General features: G+C 42.8%; 1 protein-coding gene across 2 annotated transcripts in view; it reads right to left on the bottom strand.

Moving 5' to 3' along the window:
- The window catches only part of SLC25A13 (solute carrier family 25 member 13), a 182,065-nt gene that overhangs the window by 61,471 nt on the left and 98,784 nt on the right, over nt 1–21,810 (bottom strand). The window contains exons 6-11 of one of the 2 annotated variants that reach the window (XM_044246082.1): nt 16,545–16,691; nt 14,557–14,695; nt 13,695–13,788; nt 13,396–13,480; nt 9,593–9,677; nt 8,970–9,128 (exon numbers count right to left, since the gene is read on the bottom strand). In XM_044246082.1, coding sequence (XP_044102017.1) covers nt 8,970–9,128; nt 9,593–9,677; nt 13,396–13,480; nt 13,695–13,788; nt 14,557–14,695; nt 16,545–16,691 — 709 coding nt within the window. Of the gene's footprint in view, nt 1–8,969; nt 9,129–9,592; nt 9,681–13,395; nt 13,481–13,694; nt 13,789–14,556; nt 14,696–16,544; nt 16,692–21,810 lie in introns of both variants that reach the window. The other variant, XM_044246081.1, reaches the window with a different exon arrangement.

Here is a 21,810-nt window from a genome sequence, read left to right on the forward strand (position 1 = left end):
GATCGGGTGCTAAGTAACTGTAGTAGTGACAGTAGTGACAGCCAGAATTCGGGGGCACCTCCCACATGTCAGGCACTATTCTGCGGGCTTTAGGTGACTCAACACACTTAATCCACCTAAGTCAAAACAGTAACTCAGTGCAAGTTATTCTTATCCCATCAAGAGAAACTGAAACAGACTTCACGGAGACTGCCCAAGGTCACTCAGCTGTTAGATGGGAGAATGGGTTCAACCCAGGCGGTCTGGCTGGAGGGGTGCTCCTATCTGGTGCATTGTACTGCTACAGCATACTGCTTCTCTCCCAGGGCACACTAAGGAGCTCGGGCCAAAGTCTGTAGATACATGGGTGGCTTTTAAAGTAGACAGCGAAATTCAAAGATTAAAGAGTTCTAGAGGCTGATGGAGGACAGATGCTAGGGCCAGAGACCTAAGGCAGGAAGAGTAATCAAGAAGTTAAAGTAATATAATCGGAGGCCCTGAGTTTCACTAAATGAACAACTTCAACTCAGTAAGAGTAAAATCAAAGTACAGACCCATTCCTAAGACTTAGGCCAGATGGTGGCCCCTGGGGACACACTGGGTAAGGTCCACCCTTGTGATGACTGCTCTGGCTAATCAGGGAAACAAAGGCAGCTGTGGACCGTGACCTGAGCCGAGTGCCACTATGGACTGGGCCTGGACACCAGAAGCCCTGCATAAATGCCCTCTGGAAAGGGTCATGATGTGTGGGACAGTGAAAAGTCCCAGAGGTGGGGATTTCAAGAACCCTTCTGGATCCCTGACCCCCTGCCCCAGTAATGCCTAAAACAGCCAGTCTGGCTATGGCACTCCAGAACCATCCCAGTGAGGTTTAAAGCACATGCATGTTTGACATCTGGGTAACTCAGCAGAAAAATTAGGCTTCTAATGCAAGATGTTTCTGTTGGATTGTGGAAACTCATTTTAACAGAGAATGGATGTGTGTGTTGTTTCGAACTTGTCAAAACAGCAGTCTATTTTCCAACTGCCTCAAATGAAATTTATTAGTGTGGTTAGTTTTCTAATCTTCTCATTTTAGTTCAGCACCATCAGCACATATGGCAATGCTTCCTTGGCAAACTTTACCAGAAGGCTGCTAATGCGAGAAAAGATTTACAGGGCACAATATTAATATAGTATTTTGTCTTCAAATTTCATAGGGCTGAGATATAAATCACACTACCCCCTCTGATCCTAGACCCTCTTGCAAACCCAGCGAGAACTGAGCTGGTGGTGTAGGAAACTAAGCCCCCATCATGACCCTCCATCCTTAGTGTCCTATAGCACCCCAAAGAGGTTCCTGGAGCACTGTGCTGGATCAGAGGGCAACTATGCTATTCTTTACTTAAAAACCTTTAGAAATAGAATTCTAGAATCTCAGGGTTGGGAGGGACACTGAGAGAAACTCATTAATACTGCTGGCCTAACTGAAGCGATTTATTTCCAATGGCTTGGCAGCAAAATGAATGGCTTGGAGCCTGGACTTTGGAGGTTGACAGACCTGGGCTGGAATCCGAGGCCTGCACCTTTTTCCTGCTGAGTGATCTTGGGGATGTTCTTCCTTGAACTTTAGGTTTTTCACTGGTAAATCACAGGCGCTGATGATGACTCACTGGTTTATCACAATGATTATACGAGTAAACATAGAGCTAGACACGGTTCACAACCTTCATTACATATTCAAAAAACGAGCTGTTTCTACCTATCTGTTCAAGGCATGTCCTTGATTCTGCTCCTGCATACAAGAGGCAATTCTACCGATTAATGCTCACAACCCAGAGTTAAGTCTGGAGTAGAGTGCTGTCTCCATAGCATCATGCCTTAGGAGAGCTGTCCCCTAGATGTAAGGGAACGTCTGGTCCAAGTGTCTCGTGGCCCTGCTTCCTCTGTGCAGAAATAAGAAGTAGCACAGACATAACAATACATCTTTAGGGTTTGTTTTGTTTTGTTTTAAAGATTTTACTTATTTATTTGACAGATAAAGATCACAAGTAGGCAGAGAAGCAGGCAGAGAGAGGGAGGAAGGGAAGCAGGCTCCCTGCTGAGCAGAGAGCCCGATGCGGGGCTAGATCCCAGGACTCTGGGATCATGACCTGAGCTGAAGGCAGAGGCTTTAACCCACTGAGCCACCCAGGCGCCCCCATCTTTAGGTTTTGAAGTTAAACTAAAATGTTTCTGTTAAGAAGTTGTACACTACTCAACCTCTCATGATAAGCGACTTTTTACAATGTGACTTCTAGCGAGTGGCAGAGGACTGTGGAGTCTGGACCCAGGATGCTTGGTCTGCAGGCTGTCTCTGGTAGCTACTAGCTGTGTCGTTGTGGGCAGTGGCGCTTGGAGTTGAGTTCATTCAGCTCCACTGCTCTCCTCCAGCCGGGGTTTTCTGCCCCTGCCTGGCGTCTCTCCGGTTCCTCTAGTCTTTCTTTGCTCTGTAAAGGCTTTTCTTCTGGCCCAGACTGTTTGAAACTTTTCTCTGGGCCCTGGCCAGTACTGGGCCAGTACCCTGCACAGATGGGCCCTTCCACAGGGCAAAAGGAGCTCAGTGGAGGTGTGATGGGCATCCACATCATGTATCTACTGCTCTATCTTTACAGGCGTTGAGTACCGGGCACTGAAGGACTGAACAGCAGGGCCAACCTTCTGGTGACAACCTTGAGAACAGGGCCGAATCCGGGCACGCACAGGGAAGCGGGCTTGGGGAGAGCGGCAGGTGGCCGCCCATAGACGGTGCAAGCACCTTGTGCAGCTCTCCCACAACGCCCCACTCGCTGAGGCAGGCAGAAGCACAGATGCTGAGGGCCCCCAGCAACGAAGAAACTCTGTAAGTAAAGCAGCATCTGTCTCCAGGCAGACAAAAACACACTCGGGAGTGGCAAGCACAGTCCTGAGAAAGCGACTGCTGAGCTCGTAATGGGGAAGGGGGCGTCCAGGGCAGAGAAGGCAGTGGAGTTTGGGAGGGGGAATGAGCACATAAACGATCCCCAGTCCTCTAGCCAAAGGCACATGAAGCACTTTTTTGTGTTATCTAGTTTCAACCCAAAGGAAACCCCTCCAATGTTAAATTCTTACCCTCCTGACCTCCCCCCAGAGGCCACTACACTTGCCCTCATCTTCCCAAAGAGCCCACCTTGCTTTCAACATCAGATTACCCTTCATTCTGGAGCTATCAGCACTCTATGTGCCCTGTCTCACAGCTTTTATTCCTGCTCCTAGTTCCATGGCCTTCTCTCTTCACTTGTTCAAACCTTCTTTCCTCCCTCCTCCTCCAACCGCCCGTCTGTCCGCCTTTGACTCATATTGCCCTGAGGCATGAGGCATTTCCACCCTCCCTACTGGGCTATCCCCTTTCAGATCACTCCAGGTCTCTGCACTGGCTCTTGGGCAGCAACCCACCGGGACTGTGCAGCGGGGAGCTGCGGAAATGGCTGGGAAGGGGGACCACAGTGCAGATGGTCAGGTTTAAATGACTGCTCATCTGGATTAAATGTTTTACTCCAAATGTCAAGAACCAACCATGGTTCAGGATGCCTTCAAAAGACTTGAGTGTCAAAATGTAAATGAATGATACTGATTATTGTCTAGGAAGGATTTAGTTCCTTTGACTCCTCTGTATGGGGCTGGCTTTCTAGAAGTGAAGATCACTGGGAAGAAAGGTCATATCCCCTCCTTCCATTTGTCACTCTGGTACATGACAACTCCTATTCATCTTTTCTTCTGCCTCAACTAATTCCTTGCTGATGAGGTTTAACCTGTTTTGCTTGCTGTGGCCTCAGCAACGGCAACTGGTTGCAAATTACCATCCTGGAGGGCTAACTCACTCAATCTTTTCTTCGCTGGGCTACGTCTACTTCGATCTTTTCGTCATCCTTCCCAAGTTTCTAAGCTCACCACTCTTGTCATCTGGCGCTCTCTGGCCTCTGATATTGCACCCACCTTCCTTGGTCTGACCTTGTGTTACCTCTGCCTCCTGTGTTAACACACTGTGCTCAGTAGGGCTGGCTGGCTGTACATCTCCACAGATGTGATTACCCAGCTCACAGCTTCCTAGGCGCAAATGTCTGCCTTCTGATCTTTTCACAGCCTTAATACCCTAAATTAAAATATGCAAAAAAACTGGCTAAAAAAGAAAAAAATAGTTAGATTCAAACCAATCTATTTTGTGCTCATTAGAAGCTTTGCTGGACAAGGATAGACCCCCATGATTTGGCGCCGTTCAAGGATTCAATGCAGTTGGTTCCAAGACACATGCATTCTTAAGTTATGCAAAACAGTTGCAGAAATTCCAATCGTTTTATTTTGGTTCCAGAATTTTTTTAAGTTTATTTTTATCCACAAGAATTACTCAAGAAGGAACTTCACTGTGGACCCATGTAATTTGGGTACTACCCTCTATAGAGACATTAACCACAACAAGAGGCCTCGCTTAAACTAGATGTCTGACAAAATTTCCTTCCAGAATGCAAACATATCAATAACATCCCGAGATATCACCACAATATCCTCTAGATGTCACCTTGAGAACATTCCAGGATGGAAGACGACTGCTTTTGCACCACACAGACTATGTGAAATAGACCCATCTGAGACTCTGTAAGCCTTGATCGAAGGGTTTAATTAAAACAAAACAAAAATTTTTTTCTGCCAATTAACTAAAAATTAAGTAGTGCTCCAAATTAAGTTGAATTCATAAAATGATCTAATTTTTCCTTCTGATAAGATTTTCCATGACTTCTCCCATCAACAGAAACAAAAACAAAAACCTTTCCTTAAGAAGTATTTCTCATGGATTCTGATTTCTCTTGAATCTCTCTCCCCAAAGATCCTCCCCCAAACTTTCCTAATTCTAAAGGCTGCTCCTCTCATTACCTGAAGCATCTGAGGGAGGAGAGTATAGCAAAGTTTAAAGGCAAAAATCAGTTATTTCTGGACTGGTAAGAGCATTTAATTGGGGATGATTACCCAACCCAATCAATTGTTTCTCTTTAATATGCCAAGTCAATAGCAGGCCAATAAATGACTCATTTGGTCCCGCGGTTCATTCAAACCAAATGAGCTGTCAGGTACTTCATTAGGAATTTTAAACACCTGAATGCATGAAATCAGTATGGAGAGGGAGGAGGATATAAAGGAAGCCTTCTACAACTGACTTCAGGCAGACCTGGATTTTCCTGGGTGTTATTTCCCCTCAAACAGACAGACTTAGCCTGAGGGTCTGATTTTCAAAAATTACAGAAAAATCTTGGAAAATCAATCATTTTCTCATAACAACAACAAAATAGTGTATACAACAGAGAAGGTCTGCGGAGTCAGTCTCATAGGATTTCCAAGGGACAATCATTAATCCCCATCCCATAAGGGACTCTCGGAGACAAGGGAACGTCGCACCACACAGAGACATGGAGAGTAAGACTAAGAAATCCCCAATACTACAACGCCTCCTGGCTTGCTGGAGGTCCAGGATGCCCCACCACATCCACTGAGGACAGTTGCTGACACTGTTATCAATCCCCTTTGGACCCCGGGGCGGTGTTCGAAACGCACACCCCATTTAGGACTGGATAACCTCCTGACTGCATGCAGAGGCTGGCCGCTGCCAGAGAAAGCAAAGAGAAAAAACCACCTGTGGTGGAGGTATCAAGAATTCTTTAGAAAGATCTTCATTCTAGCTGTTGCACGAGGGATTATTTCCCCAGACAAACACAGCACCCCTGGAGAGATCCGTATTCTTGTTACCGAAAAAAAAGAGAGGGAGGAAGATGCTCATTCACCTTATAATAAGGATGCATGCGGTAAGCACTTCTTTCAGGGTGAACTGCCAACTTTTTTCTAAAATATGCATAAAGATAATTTTAAAATAGGGGGAGAGACCTTACCTGTGCAACATTCCCAAATTATACTACTCAGGAAATATTAGCAATTACATATGTATTGATGCAGAAAAATTACATGTTAAGCAAAATTCCATAATAGAAAAAATAGGCTCCATATTTCAAAACATGTTTATAAATTCGAGATGTCCTCTGACACTTCTCACATCCTGCTAGGTGAAGCGTTATCAAAGGCAATTCTAAATTCCCAAAATTGAAATTCAAGTTTCCCCTAAAATAAAATTTTTAAACATCAGAATTACATCTGATGAGAAATTTAGTGAAAGAACCACACGTAGGCTGCGTGCTGTCTTGACGCTGCACACACAAGTTACAATAGTGATTCCCAGGGTACCTCAGGTTTTGCTGTTTCTATTAAAATTTACACTAGTACTGACGGCTTCCCATTTTCATCTCATCTTTCTCCTACCCTAATGACAAGCATTCATAAATAAGCAGCTACATACAATTATTAATTAATAATTATGTACAAGGAATGAAAGAGAATTGGTCCCCAACTAATCAATAATAGGAACAGGTCATTTTTATGAAGCAAGGTCAAAAATGATTTTTTTTAAACCTGAACTACCACCAATCATCTCTTTGCTCTCAAGATCCAAACTAAAGAACAAAACCCAACAGGTTTTAAAATAAATCTTTTGCTTTAAAACCATTTACTAGAAAATAGAAGAATTCAAGAGGGAATGAACAGAGATGATTCTCAGAATTAATCTTCTTATACTCAACATTCTACCTAGCACCCTCCCAGAGGGAACCCCCTAGGGTTCATGCAGCCAAAACAGTGAGATAAACAGCTGTTTCTAAACCAGGAAAAAGGGGAGGACTGCGTCTTTGGTTTTCAGAGTGAGCTTCCTGTGTAATAGGGGGGCTGACTCCCCTTCCCTAAGGAGTTAAAATCAGCTCCCCGCCCCCCATCCTCCAGCCCCTCATTTTACATACATAATCTCTGAAATTGCATGATGTTTGTGGGATGGCCATATTATAGCTAGGCACTCAGTACTCATATATGCTTTAAGCTGTTCTGTCTATGGGGTTAAAAGAACAGGTCAAGGAAGAAAACCTGGATACAACCAAGAATCAAAATCTGTCAGACTGGTCAAAGAGGAAAGAGAAGGGACTCAACATCACATCAAACCAGGTCAACACAAGCATATTAAAGACATAGAGCAGGACAAAAAGTATTTCTCACAATCCTAAAGACACTCTCGGCATTTAAATCAATACAGAGGGAAGGCCATAAAAGCAGTCTGTGAAGCAATGGCAAGGCTCAGACGTCCTTCTGCCTTGATGCACAAAGCTCCCCAGGCAGAACACCACCCACGGGAATGGGGCAGGTGGCAGGCTTTGCCCGAATCACTGCAAAGCAGGCACTGTGACATTAACCTTGTACTACTTGGGAGACATTTCATTTGTGAGGTTTGTTGTCACCAGGACAGAAGAGTATTTCAAATGGAAGGCAGTGACCCTGTAAGGGTCATCATCAATCACCTGGGGTCAAAGACCTTCCCAATTGTAAGAAGAGGCAGGGGGTGAGGGAAAGAGGGTAGAGAACAGATCAAAAGGCCTTTGATGGGAGTTATCTACCTACACAACAGAACCTGCAAAATGGAGCTTCTCTGGAGTTTAAAACCCCCTAGTTTCTAAGGCGAGAGATTTCAAGAGGGGTCTTTGTTTTTTTACACTTGGATGCATAAGATGAAGCCTGGAATCAGCAGATGGCAGAAGAGGCCTAGAGGCACAGGTTTCCGTGGCTGCCAGTTCCAAGGTCTGTCCCCACAGAGTACTAAATACTATTTTCTTCTACAGCAAGCACTGAGAGGGAGGGAAGACCTTGCCAACAGTGCAGTTGCCAAATGGCAAAGTGGCTCAGCTTAAAACACCTTGCAATACTGTGTGTGTGTGTGTGTGTGTTTGAGAGAGACAGACAGAATGTGTGCGGGCACACGTGCATGAAGGAGGGGCAGAGGTAAAGAAGGAATCTTAAGCAGGATCCGTGCCTAGCACAGAACCCAACATGGGGCTTGATCTCATGACCCCGATATCATGACCCTAACCAAAACCAAGAGTAGGACAGTTCAACTAAGTGAGCTACCCAGCTGCCCCACAATACTGTATTTTTTTTATTATTTTTAAAGATTTTTATTTATGTATTTGACAGAGAGACAGATCACGAGTAGGCAGAGAGGCATACAGAGGGGAAGGAAAAAGCAGGCTCCCCCTTGAGCAGGGAGCCCAACGCGGGGCTTGATCCCAGGACCCTGAGATCATGACCTGAACCGAAAGCAGAGGCTTAACCCACCTGAGCCACCCAGGCACCCTGCAATACTGTATTTTAGGAAATACACTTACTTCTTTTCTCCTTGTAGAAGGCAATACAGAGAGGTGGGGGAGTAAAGTCAAGCCGCTTTAAGCCAAAGCCAACAGAAAACCAGTTAGGATCTGTGGGATCTTTTCTATGATGCCATACATATTGCTACTGTTTCCCTTGTTTCATGAACCGAAGAGGATGGAAGGAACAGCTGGATAGGACTACCTGTTAGAGTGGTGCATGAATCAACTCCATTGGGTACAGAGTGAGAGGAAGGAAAGGGGAAAATTCAAAGAAAGAGGCAGTGAAAGAGGGTTCCACTGAACCTGCTTTACTTGGACTTTTTTACCCACTTAATGGACTTTTTTGGGGTATATTCAAGGACAATCATTAATCCTGAGTAGGCTCTGCTCTGTCCCCAGGATGCCTTTTCCTTTTAGCTGGTGAGCAGAGTTACTTCAAGAAGACAAATGATATGAGCCTTTTAAAAAACCCACTGAGGATATTTATAAAAAATAATTATTTTAAGAAATAAAACATACTAAAAAGCAATATAAATGGCTTTCAGATTACGGGCTGTTTTGATTAGCTATGCCCTGGATGCCTCCAGCCTACCCCCATTAGCATGGATAATTGAGAATCTGCTGCATTTCCATTGTAATGCAGTCTCCCTAATCCATTTCAGGCATGCAGATGGAAAACCAAACCTTCTGGCTACTATTTCACCTTACATGACTTTAGCACATGGCACTAACCTCTGTACAGTCCAAAGAAGCCTTCATAGCGTAGCACTTTCTTAAAACAGTCAAAGCTGTTTTTATACATAAGTTCTCCCACAAAAGAGCCGGTTGATCGTTGGTTCTGCATTCGAGTTTTTACGAGATCGATAGGATACACGGCAGTGGCTCCAACAGCTAAAATCAGATAATGCCAATAGTTCAGAAGGCAGTCAGGTAAGTCAGAGGAAAGGGGAAGGTGGTCACCGTCAAAGAGAGGCCGGATGAAGGAAAGGGACAAACTGTGCACGTACAGATTGTAAAAGTGCACCAACTTTCCAACTTTCCTAAACAACTACGGGTTTTCACTCAGATGTCTCCTGGTAAAACGATGTCCCAGACAGTTCAAATGTACAAAACACATCACCTTCAGCCTAACTTTCTCGTTCACCCGTCTTTTAAAAAGCCTATCTGCAGCTAAGAGAAAAGGCCCTGACCACAGGCAGGTTCCTTTGCTCTCGTCCCATCTCAGAGGTACAGACAGGAAACTGGCTTGGAACGACCAAGGCAGGCTCTGTCCTTTAATATCATAAGGTGGAAAATGAGAGAAGAAAATCAGAGGAATAATAAAAGTGAAAAAGCTGCACTCATCCATGACTAACCTCCAGCAATGGAACCCAGCCCAAACCTGTAGGCCGACTCTGCAACCTGCAGGAGAACCGGTCGGGATGAGTCCACCGAGGCCTTCTTCTTTGCACATACAGGAGTCGGGGGCGGGGTCAGAAGACAGAAAGAAGGACAGAACAGAAATGAGCACATATGATTTTTTAAAACTGCCCACTGGGCTCCAAATTCATGGTATCAACTAACATATCAAAGAGGAAGGCAGGATGAGATTATGTTGTTCTTATTAATAAAAAGTTATTACTATTGTTAATGCTGAAAACCAAATTTGAACATAATGAAAACCATTATGCACTCCCCCCAAAATGTTATTAACCTATTTTCAGATGTTTAATTCTTAGCAGTGATCAGGGAGATCCAAACTGAAAAACATTAAGGAGACATTATCCTTCATCAGTCAAACTGGTAGGTTTGAGAGGTTTTGTTTATTCATTTTAGTGAACTGTCGCTGACCTACAATATACTAACTTCAGGTGTAAAGCATAGTATTTCGACACATGGACCCTTGTGTTCACCATGATAAACCTAACTACCATCTATCACCACAGTTTGTTTTCTAATGGCAATACCCAGCCTGGAAAGAGCTGATCACCTACCACTTAATCGAGTACAAACTTGAAGGGAAACTTGGTAACATACACCCAAACTCTTGTACATAACCTCTGACCCTGCAGATCGCCTTATAAAATATCAGACTAGAAAATAATCATGTACGTGAACATGGATCAAGCTACCAGAATGTTAAAAAGCAATACTGTTGAAGAGCAAAAACACTGAAAGTAACCTACATGTCCAGTAACAGAGGACTGGTTAACAATGTTGCAGCCTTGGGATGCGTGGTTGGCTCAGTCTGTAAGGTACGCAACACTTGATCACAGGGTCCTGAGTACGAGTGCCACAGTTGGTAAGGAGATTATTTAAATAAATAAATAAACTTTTAAAAAATGCTACAGGCTTAAAACGAAATCGTACGTCATTGTAAAAGAGTATTTGATGTTAAGATAAATAGTCATAAGGGAATATAAAGTGAAAACAGGTTAAAAGGAATATGGCAGTCCATGAGAGACTATGGACTCTGAAAAACAATCTGAGGGGTTTGAAGTGGCGGGGGTGGGGGGTGGGAGGTTGGGATACCAGGTGGTGGTATTATAGAGCACAGCTTGCATGGAGCACTGGGTGTGGTGAAAAAATAATGAATACTGTTTTTCTGAAAATAAATAAATTGGGAAAAAAAAAAAAAAGGAATATGGCAGTTAGACAGGTATTCATGATATGATCCTGTTTACCTTTATAAATGTTTGAAATATTTCATTATAATCTTTTAAGAACAACGTTAAAGACTGGTGCAATATGATGTTGTTTTTAATTAAAATTATTTGCGGGCATATGTATGCATATAGAAACATACTAACATTTTGGCTATTTCAACACCCAGAGATAACACAAAATATTTACAGTGGCTACAACTACTTGGTTGTATTACTGGTAATTGTTACTTTTCCCTCTTCTCTATCCACTTTTTACTAAATTCATACTTCAGGCCAGTCGTTATTTTATTGTTCTTTTGCCCTATTATCCTTACCATGTTTTTGATGCCAGAACATCTTAGAGTATTGCATTTTTCTGTCTACATAAATAAAATAGCAATTTTATGTCAAGCAAAGTTGTCAAATGAGGGTGATAGTGCTTAATAATACCTGTTGAATAAATAAATACATTCAATAAAATTTTTTTAAAAAGCCATGATAATTAAAATAGGTGAACAAAGAAAATAATTACCAACCCCAACTATCAACCCACTGAATTTTAGTTGCTGTTAATGTTATACAATTCTAATAGATGAGCTAATTTGCAATCTCCTGTAAAGTGACTTCACTGAAAACAGCTTTACACAGAAATGTGCATCTTTAGAATGTAAAAGATTTCTTCCGCAAATTTCATGAGGGTTTCCAACTCTATCTCTGCATCGATGGAAATCACAAGTAACTTCATTTTGACAAATACATCCCTAAGAAAGGCACTACTTTTTTTTATATGGATATAAATATGCAATACTTAGAGAGGTCTGGCATCAAAATAATGAGTGAAAATACTTTGAAAATAATGGGGGGGGGCTGACCTACTGCTATCACTAACTCTTAATCAAAAGGACAAAATAAATAGAGTCCCAGATTTTCATTTAACTTTTCTAAAGCTCTGAAGCGCAAAATGTAGCATGCTTATAAGACAGGAAAGAGTCCCATTCCTGCACCCCTCTGTTGAGGACACATGCTAGCACAGAGCCTACCAGGTGGACGACTGCCACTGCTTGAGCCTGTCAGTGCTGTCAGGCCTACTGGCATTCGTACAGGAAAGAATATTCCAGGCAAGGCCTCTGTGAATTGCTCTAAACCTCTCAGCCACAGCCCATCATCTCCTGCTCTAACTCTCCTCCGACCCTTGCATGGCCAGTATCAATGAGCACCCACCATAGAGTCTCAAAAGCTGCAGAGGGCAGGAAGGAAAAATTGTGGGATACCAATGCCAGCTGGAGAACAGAAGGAATCTTTACAAAAACAAAAACAAAATAAAACAAAACCCTCTGCTTTTTCTTAATCCCCAAATTTCTCCAGCAGTTAGTTGCATAGAGACGAAGAGATAATCGTCTGGTAAGCAGTGTCTAAAAATCCAAGGGAAGAGAGCGGTGCTGCTTCTCCCTCCGCACGTGATTACACAGTGCTCTCTCCTGCACTCGGGGACATCGGCTCCCTCTTTTAACCACAGCCAGCTGGTTTTCCAGAGGTGCCTAGTTAGGATTTACTGAGCACACACCCACCACTTTGAGTTACACGCTGCACACAAAACTCACCACCGCGTTTGTTGGGGTGGGGAGGGGAGCTGAAAGGAGGGATGCTGGCTCGAGGCCTGCCAGTCCTAAAAATGTAGCCCGCATCAACCCATTGTGGTCAAACTGGCGTCTCTGTACAGACTCTGAGCTGCAAGCCAAAAGCTGTTAAGTCTCACAGGATTCAGAGGTGGCTTTGCCTTAAAGGAGGTATTTTTCTAAGACGATGCTCGTCTGTGACTGGATTTACTTTACAAACAACATGTAAGCACAACACATGCTATGAAAGCTTTTATTCTCTAATCCTGGTCCACAGCAAGGCGAGCAAGAGTTAAACGAGGAGATCCCGTGTCTTAAGTTTCTGACTCTCATGACTTCACAAGATTGGTTTCTGTTAACCATAAAATAAAATTTAGCATTCCTCAAATTGTTTCCACATAACTTATGAATCCTTTCACAGAGAAAAGAAGTCTAAAAGCCTTCAAACTGTTACTCCAGACTAAACAAAATTATCTCATTTTGATATTCAGAAAAACGGGAGGCACGGCAGTCACACAATGAGCTGATGAAGCACCTCTCTGTGGGGCAGAGAAGGCTCTCAGTCAGCAGCGCGCCGCCTTGTTGGGGCAGCGACACCAAAACAGGACGCCTGGCCCATACCCCCCAACACTGGAGCACAGGGAAGAAGAAAAGATCTTCTGCCTATTTTGGCGGGGAGCAGGGGAGACAGGCTTCCAGCGCAGTGCAGAAATCAACCCATCTTTGAAAGCAACTCTGTCAACCAGAACATCTCTTAAGTAATTTCTCTTTGCAGCCTTTTGAAATTTGTCTGCATTTTTGGTGCAACATGTTACAATGGCAGGTCAGATAGGTGTCGAAAAGGCAACTGTCAGTTGGAAGGGTTTGGGGTACCCTACTGGAGAGACATCAGGAAGCAAGTTTGTTCCTTTTGCTCACCTGCCTCTGGGCCTCAGCCAAGCTGAAGGGCAGAGTTCCCTCTTCCAGGGGAGCAATTCGTTCAATGTCTGCTAAGGTCATACGTCTGGAGGGGGAAAAAAAAAAGCATGAGCAAGAACAAAATACAAGTTTATTAAAATCTGCATTATGGAATTTGCAAACGTTCCCCTTTTTTGTTCCTGTATTTCAAAGTCCTCTTTTATTTGGCTTCTTTTTCTCCCAGTGTGCTGTCCTCCTCCAACCCCCACCCCCAACCTCCTTTTATTAAACTAATTGGGGGGGGGGGAAGGCCTACTTACCCCCGTGGCTCATATAAATCTGCTAACTGAAACAAGATGTCAACTTCCATGGGTGTAACCTGACCAAATTTCTGAGCTGCCAGAACAAACTCCTCTGCATGGAAAAAGAGTTAAAAGGGAGAGATTCAAGAAGGAATAGCTGCTAAATGCAGCATTAACTCAAGGTGCTAGGCTGAGTGAACATCACAAAACTTTATCAGTCACTGAATTCCACTAAACCCAAACAGGTTTAGTGGAATTTTTGCAATTCTTTTATTTGTCTGTAAGAAGTGTGCAGAAGAGCTTCTCTAACATTGACTTTCAAAGCCCAGTGTCTCACTGAAGGCTTGGGATAAATGACACAGGACGTGATGGAAACTGCAGGTCAGAGAAAACAAGGAAGCCGACAGAGACCGTCACATGCATCAGGCCTGGGAGGTTGTATTAATGAAGCTGTGCAATTCTCAAGGCCATTCTCTCTCTTTTAAAACAAACAAACAAACAACAACAAAAAAAAAAACATTAAAATGCGGACGTCTCGTTCTAAGGCTGTCATCAGCATGAGCTCACAGAATTCCTCATGTAAGTCTGAAGGCCACTTTAGGGGCCACCAATTGAGCTCAGCTTTTAGCACGATTTGGAAACAGGAAATTTTACAGGGTTTCCTAATTCAAAGGTTGTCTTCAGTTTATTTAAAACTTGCTGAAGATTGTTTTATTTGCTTTTGTTTGCCTAATCAAAGGACGGAGAACACACATGGGCCACATGGTTAAGACGTGTCAGTGGAACAGAAAAATCTGTAATGTCAATTCTTGGTTGCCTTCTTTACCCTAATAATAATACACCAAGATACTAGCAAAAATTCAGATTTATTCTCACTCACCCTTGGTCACTTCTACATCTTTCCTGTTGCCGGCCAGAGTGCTGTAGATCTTTCTAATGAGTTCCATGTTGTTAAGGAGTGAATTAAATCCATTAAAATAGGAGAAACTAACTTGATGGGATGTAGTGCCTCCAGCAGCCTCAAATAAGTTGAAAATAAGAGAGGGGAGAAGAAAAATAAACAAAAGATTTATAGAATGAAGAAGATTCAGAAGTACATATATCAAAGGCCAGTTTTGGAAGTAATCAAGAATGCATGTATAAGAAGAAATAGCATAAGTATTTTCCCTTCACATTAAAAGAAAAAAAAAAAAAGCTATAAATGAATTTTAAAAGTAACTGCAACTAATCATGACCAGAGCTTATACTCTCCACACACAAGTCCTAGAAAACTAAATAAATACATGTGTAGGATTATAACAACAGGACCAGTAGTAATTTACAGAGTTCAAATTTCAATTGGAAATGTTTTATAAGTTTGTTTATTTCATCTAACGAGCGATTCTGAGAGGCTTAGACATGCACAACTATACTATACACATGCACACGTGCGTGTGCTTTGACATGTAAAACTATATTATACCAACACAAACACAGTATGAAAAGTGGTCAATCTAACATTAATATCATGATTTGTCATGTTACTTAAAACCGGCAATAAATAATCATTTAAGTACAGACTTTACATTGGTAGGATTTCTAGCAAACTAGCGTATTCGGGTAAAATTATGAGATGTCATATGCTTGGGTGGGGGGGTTAAGACTAGTCAGAACTCTGATAATCAGAATTTGTAAGAAGCCATATTTCTTCTCCAGGGGCAAGGGAAACAGATATGAATGGAATGGAACTTCAGTTTGGGGTCTCAAATTCTGTCCTTCCCTAACAAGGCAAAATATATTTATTAGGAAAAGCACTTCTTTATAAGGTAACAAGCACATAAATCTACACTTAGTAATCACTTAAAATAGCTAACCTAAGAGTTTAAAATGGTGGAGGGAAGGATGTGGGAAGGCAAGGAAAGGAGCTAGATTAACACAGTGCACAGTGGAAAGGCCTCCTCAGAATTCTGTACCTCTAAAAAGAGGTACCAGGAAAAATTAAATGAAAGTGAAAAGCTATGCTGAGTTCCTGCCTATGGTAAACATTGTGGGAACCCCAGAGTGTGGCAGAAACACTCTGGAAGTCTTCTCCCTGGGACTAACAAAAGCACTGTGTGAGGGTTTCCAAATCTGCAGGATCATCAGAATTACCTGGGAAGCTTTAGAAAGGAGATTCTAGGACCTCACACCTATAGTTGATCAATCCATAGGCCCAGAAGAAAACTTTACTACCTGTATTTTTTAGTAAGTAAATCCCTGGTGATTTGTATTTTGTGACCAAGGCCTGGGGGCCTCCAGCACAGAATGTTCTGGACCACCTCCGAGGCCCATGCGGTCAGAAAAGTGGCAGGGCACCCACTGGGATTTAAGCTACCACACAGGACAGCTGGGCCTGGCCCACCATATGAGCCATGGTTCCTTCAACACACCCATCTTAAATGAATGAGTAAATCAAAGCTTTAGAGTCTCTCTTCTGCTGACAATTAAAAGAAATATATCTGCATGCAGTATATTTTCAAAAAAATTTTGCTTTGGAAAATAGATGAAGGTGAAGATTAGAATTTGATATTATACCTTAAAAGATACAGCAAAATTAACATGAAATCATAAATTTTTCTGTTTTTTTAAACCAGTTAATACATTAAAGATATTCCATTATGATACAGAACACAAATTAACCTATCTCCATTAAAACCAGCCAAAATATACTGTCTATAAGTTTGATAATACATGGGATCACAATAAGAAAAGGTTATTGTTTTAAACTGAAAAAACTCCACTTAATTTTAAAGAATTGTTCTTATAATCCCTTATTTAGTGAGCTTTCGCCAGGTAAAAACAAACAAACAAACAAACAAACCTGCTTCATTAGGGCAAGTTAAAACTTACAGCTACTAGACATTCTTCTACAAAAGGTGTCAAGACATGGGGCCGGATGGTGACCATGATATCTCGGAAGTCAATGGCTGTAATTTTTCCAGTCCTGGCATTGTCCCTTTGCACAAAGGCTTGCTTTGCGTGTTCCAACTGTATTTCCTACAAATAATGAAAATGAAATAATTTATGTTTACTAATTACTACAAAAGACTGCTCAATTTCAAGTCAGGGTGAAGAAATACAGATAGTATCTTGATTTAACAAGCATTACCAGCTTGTTAAATAACACCCTCAAGCTATCCTCTCCTTCCCCAGACAGAACTTTGCTCAGACCAGTGAACATGTCTTGGAAAATGCATTCTACCTTAAATCTCCTGCCCAGAGAAACCAAATCACTTCCATGTTCTGCTGGAGTCCAAGGACACAACGAAAATAAAAATTGGAATGACGTCTGGAAGGCCCAGAGATACGGCCAAACCCAACTTAGGTGATGCAGATGATCCAATGAAAAACATCTACAGGGACATTAAGCTCTCTCCAAAGACGACAGAAAAATTCTCACTGGTAACCTGGTACACAAACATGTGATGTAATAAACCGAAAAAGGAGCTTCTCCTCTGGAATATGCTGTTCCTCTAACGTACAGTTTCTCAGGCTTGGCACTACTGCTATGTTGGGAGGGTTAAGCTTTTGTTGTGGAGAGCTGTCCAGTGCATCCCTCTCCCCTCTCTCTCTGCACTAGAGGATGGTAGCCTCTTTACCACCAAGAGCATGACAACAATGCGTCCAGAGAGGGCCACAGGTCCCAAATGAGGACTGCTGCTCCAGAACGAGGAATTGGGTGGTATGTGGGTCAGCTCACAGTACCACTGTTTTCTTTCCTCCCATCTAAAGACAGGAAGCCCAATTCAGATTTCAGCTGTGATTCACAAGGAGTTAGTGTACAAACAAAATAAACAGCTTCCATCAAAGCCCATCAGGTGCAGTGTGGGAGAAGCACCCTGTCTGCAGAGGGCAATTCATGATCTTCCTCATGACACTGCCTATTTCGTGAATTAGCCCTCAGAGTGAGATCTGGTATCTGTGGAATTAAAAACCACCGCAAGGACTTCAAATTATTTAAACAAAAGAAGTGTCATTAGTTGACGGAGAGTCACTATTTTTTTAAACTCTGGCAAGACAATGACTGAGAGCAGTGTAAAAACAAACTGTCCCTTACGAACTAGTGCGAACTTAAGCACTGCAGAAGTGATGCACTCGAAGTGCTCCATCTCCCTTCTCTTCCCCCAGAAAGGTAGGAGATGAAGGAAGTTTGATAAAATATTGATAATAATTGAAACTGTGTAATGGGAACACGGTGAGTCACAGTATAATATACTTTACTACTTTAGTAGAATTTGAAAATTTTAAATTTAAAAAAAAATTTTAATAGACAACACTACAGTAAGAATCAGAGTTCTTATCCTATTCAAAGGCTTCTTCTCAGTCATGGCATCTGCCAGTTTTGATCCAACCTGTCCCGGTTCCAAGTCTCTTCTGGGACCTGAATCTCCCTAGTAGAAGGAGGCTTCTGTCAGCCCTCTGTCCTCAAGTCCCCTCGCTCTACTCCCCTAGGCCTTAAAGATTTCTCAGAAGGCTTGACTCCAAGATCCAAATCCCCCACACCTCTCTGCTGGACCAGAATCCCTAAGTGCACAGAGAATATATCCACGTGGCTCTCCTGGAAAGGCCACGCCATGGCACATCACTGAATCCAAGGAGCTACGCTCAGCCTGGTCTCCAGCACCCCACCTTCAGTCCTTCCAGACCTTCCACACATCCCAACCTTTGTCTGCACTCCTCCCTCCACCTGGTGTAGACTGCAGCCTCTTTTCCCAGTTCCTGAAATCCTACCACTTCCTCCAGGCTTAACTCCAATGCCACCACTTATAAGCAGGTCTCTTAGCTGAAAGAACTGATGTGGTCCTGTGGCTCCCAGCTCACACCTCAATTGTGACTTGTCTTATTGCATCTTACTTGAAGCAGTTGTTTATATTCCTGTCTTTCCCTACCTGCCAGGGAAAAGAGACCACGCCCTGTTCATCCATCTACTGGCATAGGCAGAATGCCTCAGATATACTAGGTACTCAATAAACCACAGATATAACCTTCAGTGACAGGTGTTCCATAAAACCAACTGATGAACAAATCACACTCTACTAAACAAAAAGGGGTTCTCTATATAAGTGCCTCCAATTTGAGAGGAAGGAAGAAACCAACTGTTAAACACCCTGTAGTGAAAAATGACCACAGTATGTATTCAATTGAAAGTAAATGAACACCATCTCCTTCGAATTGCCAGACCCACTGCTAAAGCTATTGTAAGGCAAGATTACTCCCAACAACAGCAGAAGGTGTGTTCAGTTAGTTACCATTTTCCCCTAGAGCTTATAACCCTTCTAGAGACCTAGGGCTCCTCAGATCAGGATACCAAAAATGGCATCACTCACCCTGGCCACCCCCAGAATTCCTGGCCCCCTCTTCTCCTCAGAACACTAAGACCAACCCACTTGGAATTTCAAATTGGGAAACAGACAACCTGGTGGGGGTGGGTGCTCCAGAGTCAGACCAGGGGCTGCATCTGTGATAACAGGGATGGTGTCACTACCCACTTCTGTGCCTACACTTCAAGATTCAACATTTATGAGCAGGTATCCCTCCATTGCAGAACACGAAAGCACTTTTACTCTCATGATGAACAACTTTAGAATACATTTCTAACAGCTCTGAAAGACTGGGGTCACCATAAATCCTATAAAAAACAAGAAGCTAACTGAACATCATTCTTTACATAGTAGGATAGAGTAAAAACATTTAGTTAAGTGTTTCCTCAAACCAAAAGCAGCTTGCCTTGTGAAGAGCAACTGTTTATGTCATGATTGTTTCTTCTTCTGGGTGAAGAAGTAAAGCTATTACCTCAACCAACACAACCACTACGTTAACAGCATTTATACTGTTCTAAAGTCTGTCACAGTTTAAAGTCACTTCCTGCTCACAGCAACTGTTAAGAGGTGGGCTCGAACTGGGTGTGGTGAAAAAATAATGAATACTGTTTTTCTGAAAATAAATAAATTGAAAAAAAAAAAAAAAAAAAAAAAGAGGTGGGCTCGACTATTAACTTTGTCATGGCATTTGAGGAAACCAAGGTCTCCTGGGAAGCCGCGAAGCTGGAATGCGAACCCAGGCAGCTCTGCCCACTGACGCTGCCGCTATCACTTTCGCACAGCAAGCACCTCAGAAGCCTGGATCATGTGCCTGTCTGGAATCTGATGACAAAATACATCTGACATTTAGGAATCTTAGTAACTATGAAAAGACAAAAATTCAAATTTGCTTTTAAAATTCTTAATGCTCCAGATATTTTGTTGTCGATTTTCAGGAGAAAACAGTATAATTTCTGAGACACTTTCCTTCACAAAAATGTCTTTTATGTTCTCCAAACGCTAGGACTGTTCTCCCAACAAGAGCAGAGACAGGAGGAACCAAATCTAAGGTCTTCTCCTGGCGCTGCTCACTTACAACCCTAACAGACCAAGTGAAGGAAAGACAAATAAGGAGGCCTGAGGGAGCCAACACACAGAACCTCTATAAACACTTAGGTTGAGAATGAATGGCTTTTGAAATACATATCCAGCCTTGCTATTGATGGCAGAGTAGCTGAAAATCAGAGCTCTTCACTGGCACCTCTGAAGCTGTTTAAGGCGAATCTAGTGCATACCCACAAGAGCCCAGACCCCGATGGCTCCTAGATCTGAACCCAGGGGGATAAAAGTGGACCAGAGAGCCCAGACATGCACGATGAGGGTACAAGGAAAAGAGCGAGCTTTCCAAAATGAGCAGAGGAACAGAGAACAACGGTAGAAGCAAGAGTTACATTCAAATATTTAAAGGTTAAAAGGACTATCAGGTAAAAAAAGAAGTTAGACTGGTTCCCTGTATTTCTTTAAAAAAAAAAAAAATACCAAAATCCAAAGAGAAAAAAATACAGGGATCAGGTTTTAGCACAAAACACCAAAATCTTTAACCTGTCCAACTCTCCAGCAGTGAAGGGGGCTACACTGCAAAGTAGCAGGTTCCCAGTCACTGGCAATATCTGTGCAATGACAGGCTGCGGAACATAAGTCAAGGAACCTGTTTATTTTCATACAGGGAGTTATGGAAGCAATATGTTGTGTGATGACAAAAATCTGGAGTTTGGAACAGGAATGAGCAGAGCTCAAATATCAATCATGACACTCCGAGGAGGATTAGGGGAGTATATATCTCAGAGCCCATGCAACATCCACTGTGGAGGGTTGTAAAAACGAGACGTCATGCATGACCAGCACTTACTAAGTGGGAGCTCTGATTTTTGTTGAGGTGAATGGTTTAAAATCCCCTAAAGACCCTTTCAGTGTAAGTTCTTTGAGTCTTTAAAAAAAAATCACCTTGTAAGGAACAGTGGCTCTGCTGAGTCATTCTGAAGCAGCCACTGGAACCGAGATGAAGACCAGACCGGGTGGAGAACAATAACGGATGAATGCTTAGGCACACTCACTACTGGCCAGCGGCGGGCCAAGAACTTAAAACATGGTACTTCATTAAAGCCTCAAGATAATCCTGTGAAGGAATATGATCTTCATCTCCCAGAGAGGAACCCGGAGCTCTGGGAGGTAATTGATTAGCCCAAAGTCACACAGCCAGGAAGTGGCAGAGCTGGGATCTATCCTGAGCTAGCCTCTGACTCCAGGGCTGGGATCTGTAACCACTAGCTGATGCTGCTTTGGGTAAACCTGGGAGTAAGACCACTGCAACAGACACCTGGATAAGAGATTTTAAGAAAAGTTTTGATGAAGACTTGCACATAAAAATGAAGCAAGACAGACCTCAAATAATTCTCCCCTTGCATGATGAGACAGAAGAATCCACCAGGGGGGAGAACACCTAAGGGGAAAGAGACGAGACAGCTAGCCACGATGAGAAACTGGAGGGAGATGGGCTAACCTGAGCTATAAACAAAAGAAAGCTAGAGATAGAGACAGAAATATAAATACGGGGAAGAGAGACAGCAAGATCTCAGAGGGGAGAAAACCAAAGGCTACCACGTACTAAGTGTCATTAAGTGTGTATTACGCTGTAGTAACTGTTGTGTTTTCCTATTTCATCTCTCTGAATCCTCCCAAAGGACTGAGGTGGGCCCTACCATCCCCTCCATTTAGTAGATGGGACAACGAGGTCAAGAGCTGCTCAGGGTCACATG

The sequence above is a fragment of the Neovison vison genome, chromosome 4 (assembly GCF_020171115.1).
Source record: "Neovison vison isolate M4711 chromosome 4, ASM_NN_V1, whole genome shotgun sequence".
NCBI classification, from domain to species: domain Eukaryota; kingdom Metazoa; phylum Chordata; class Mammalia; order Carnivora; family Mustelidae; genus Neogale; species Neogale vison.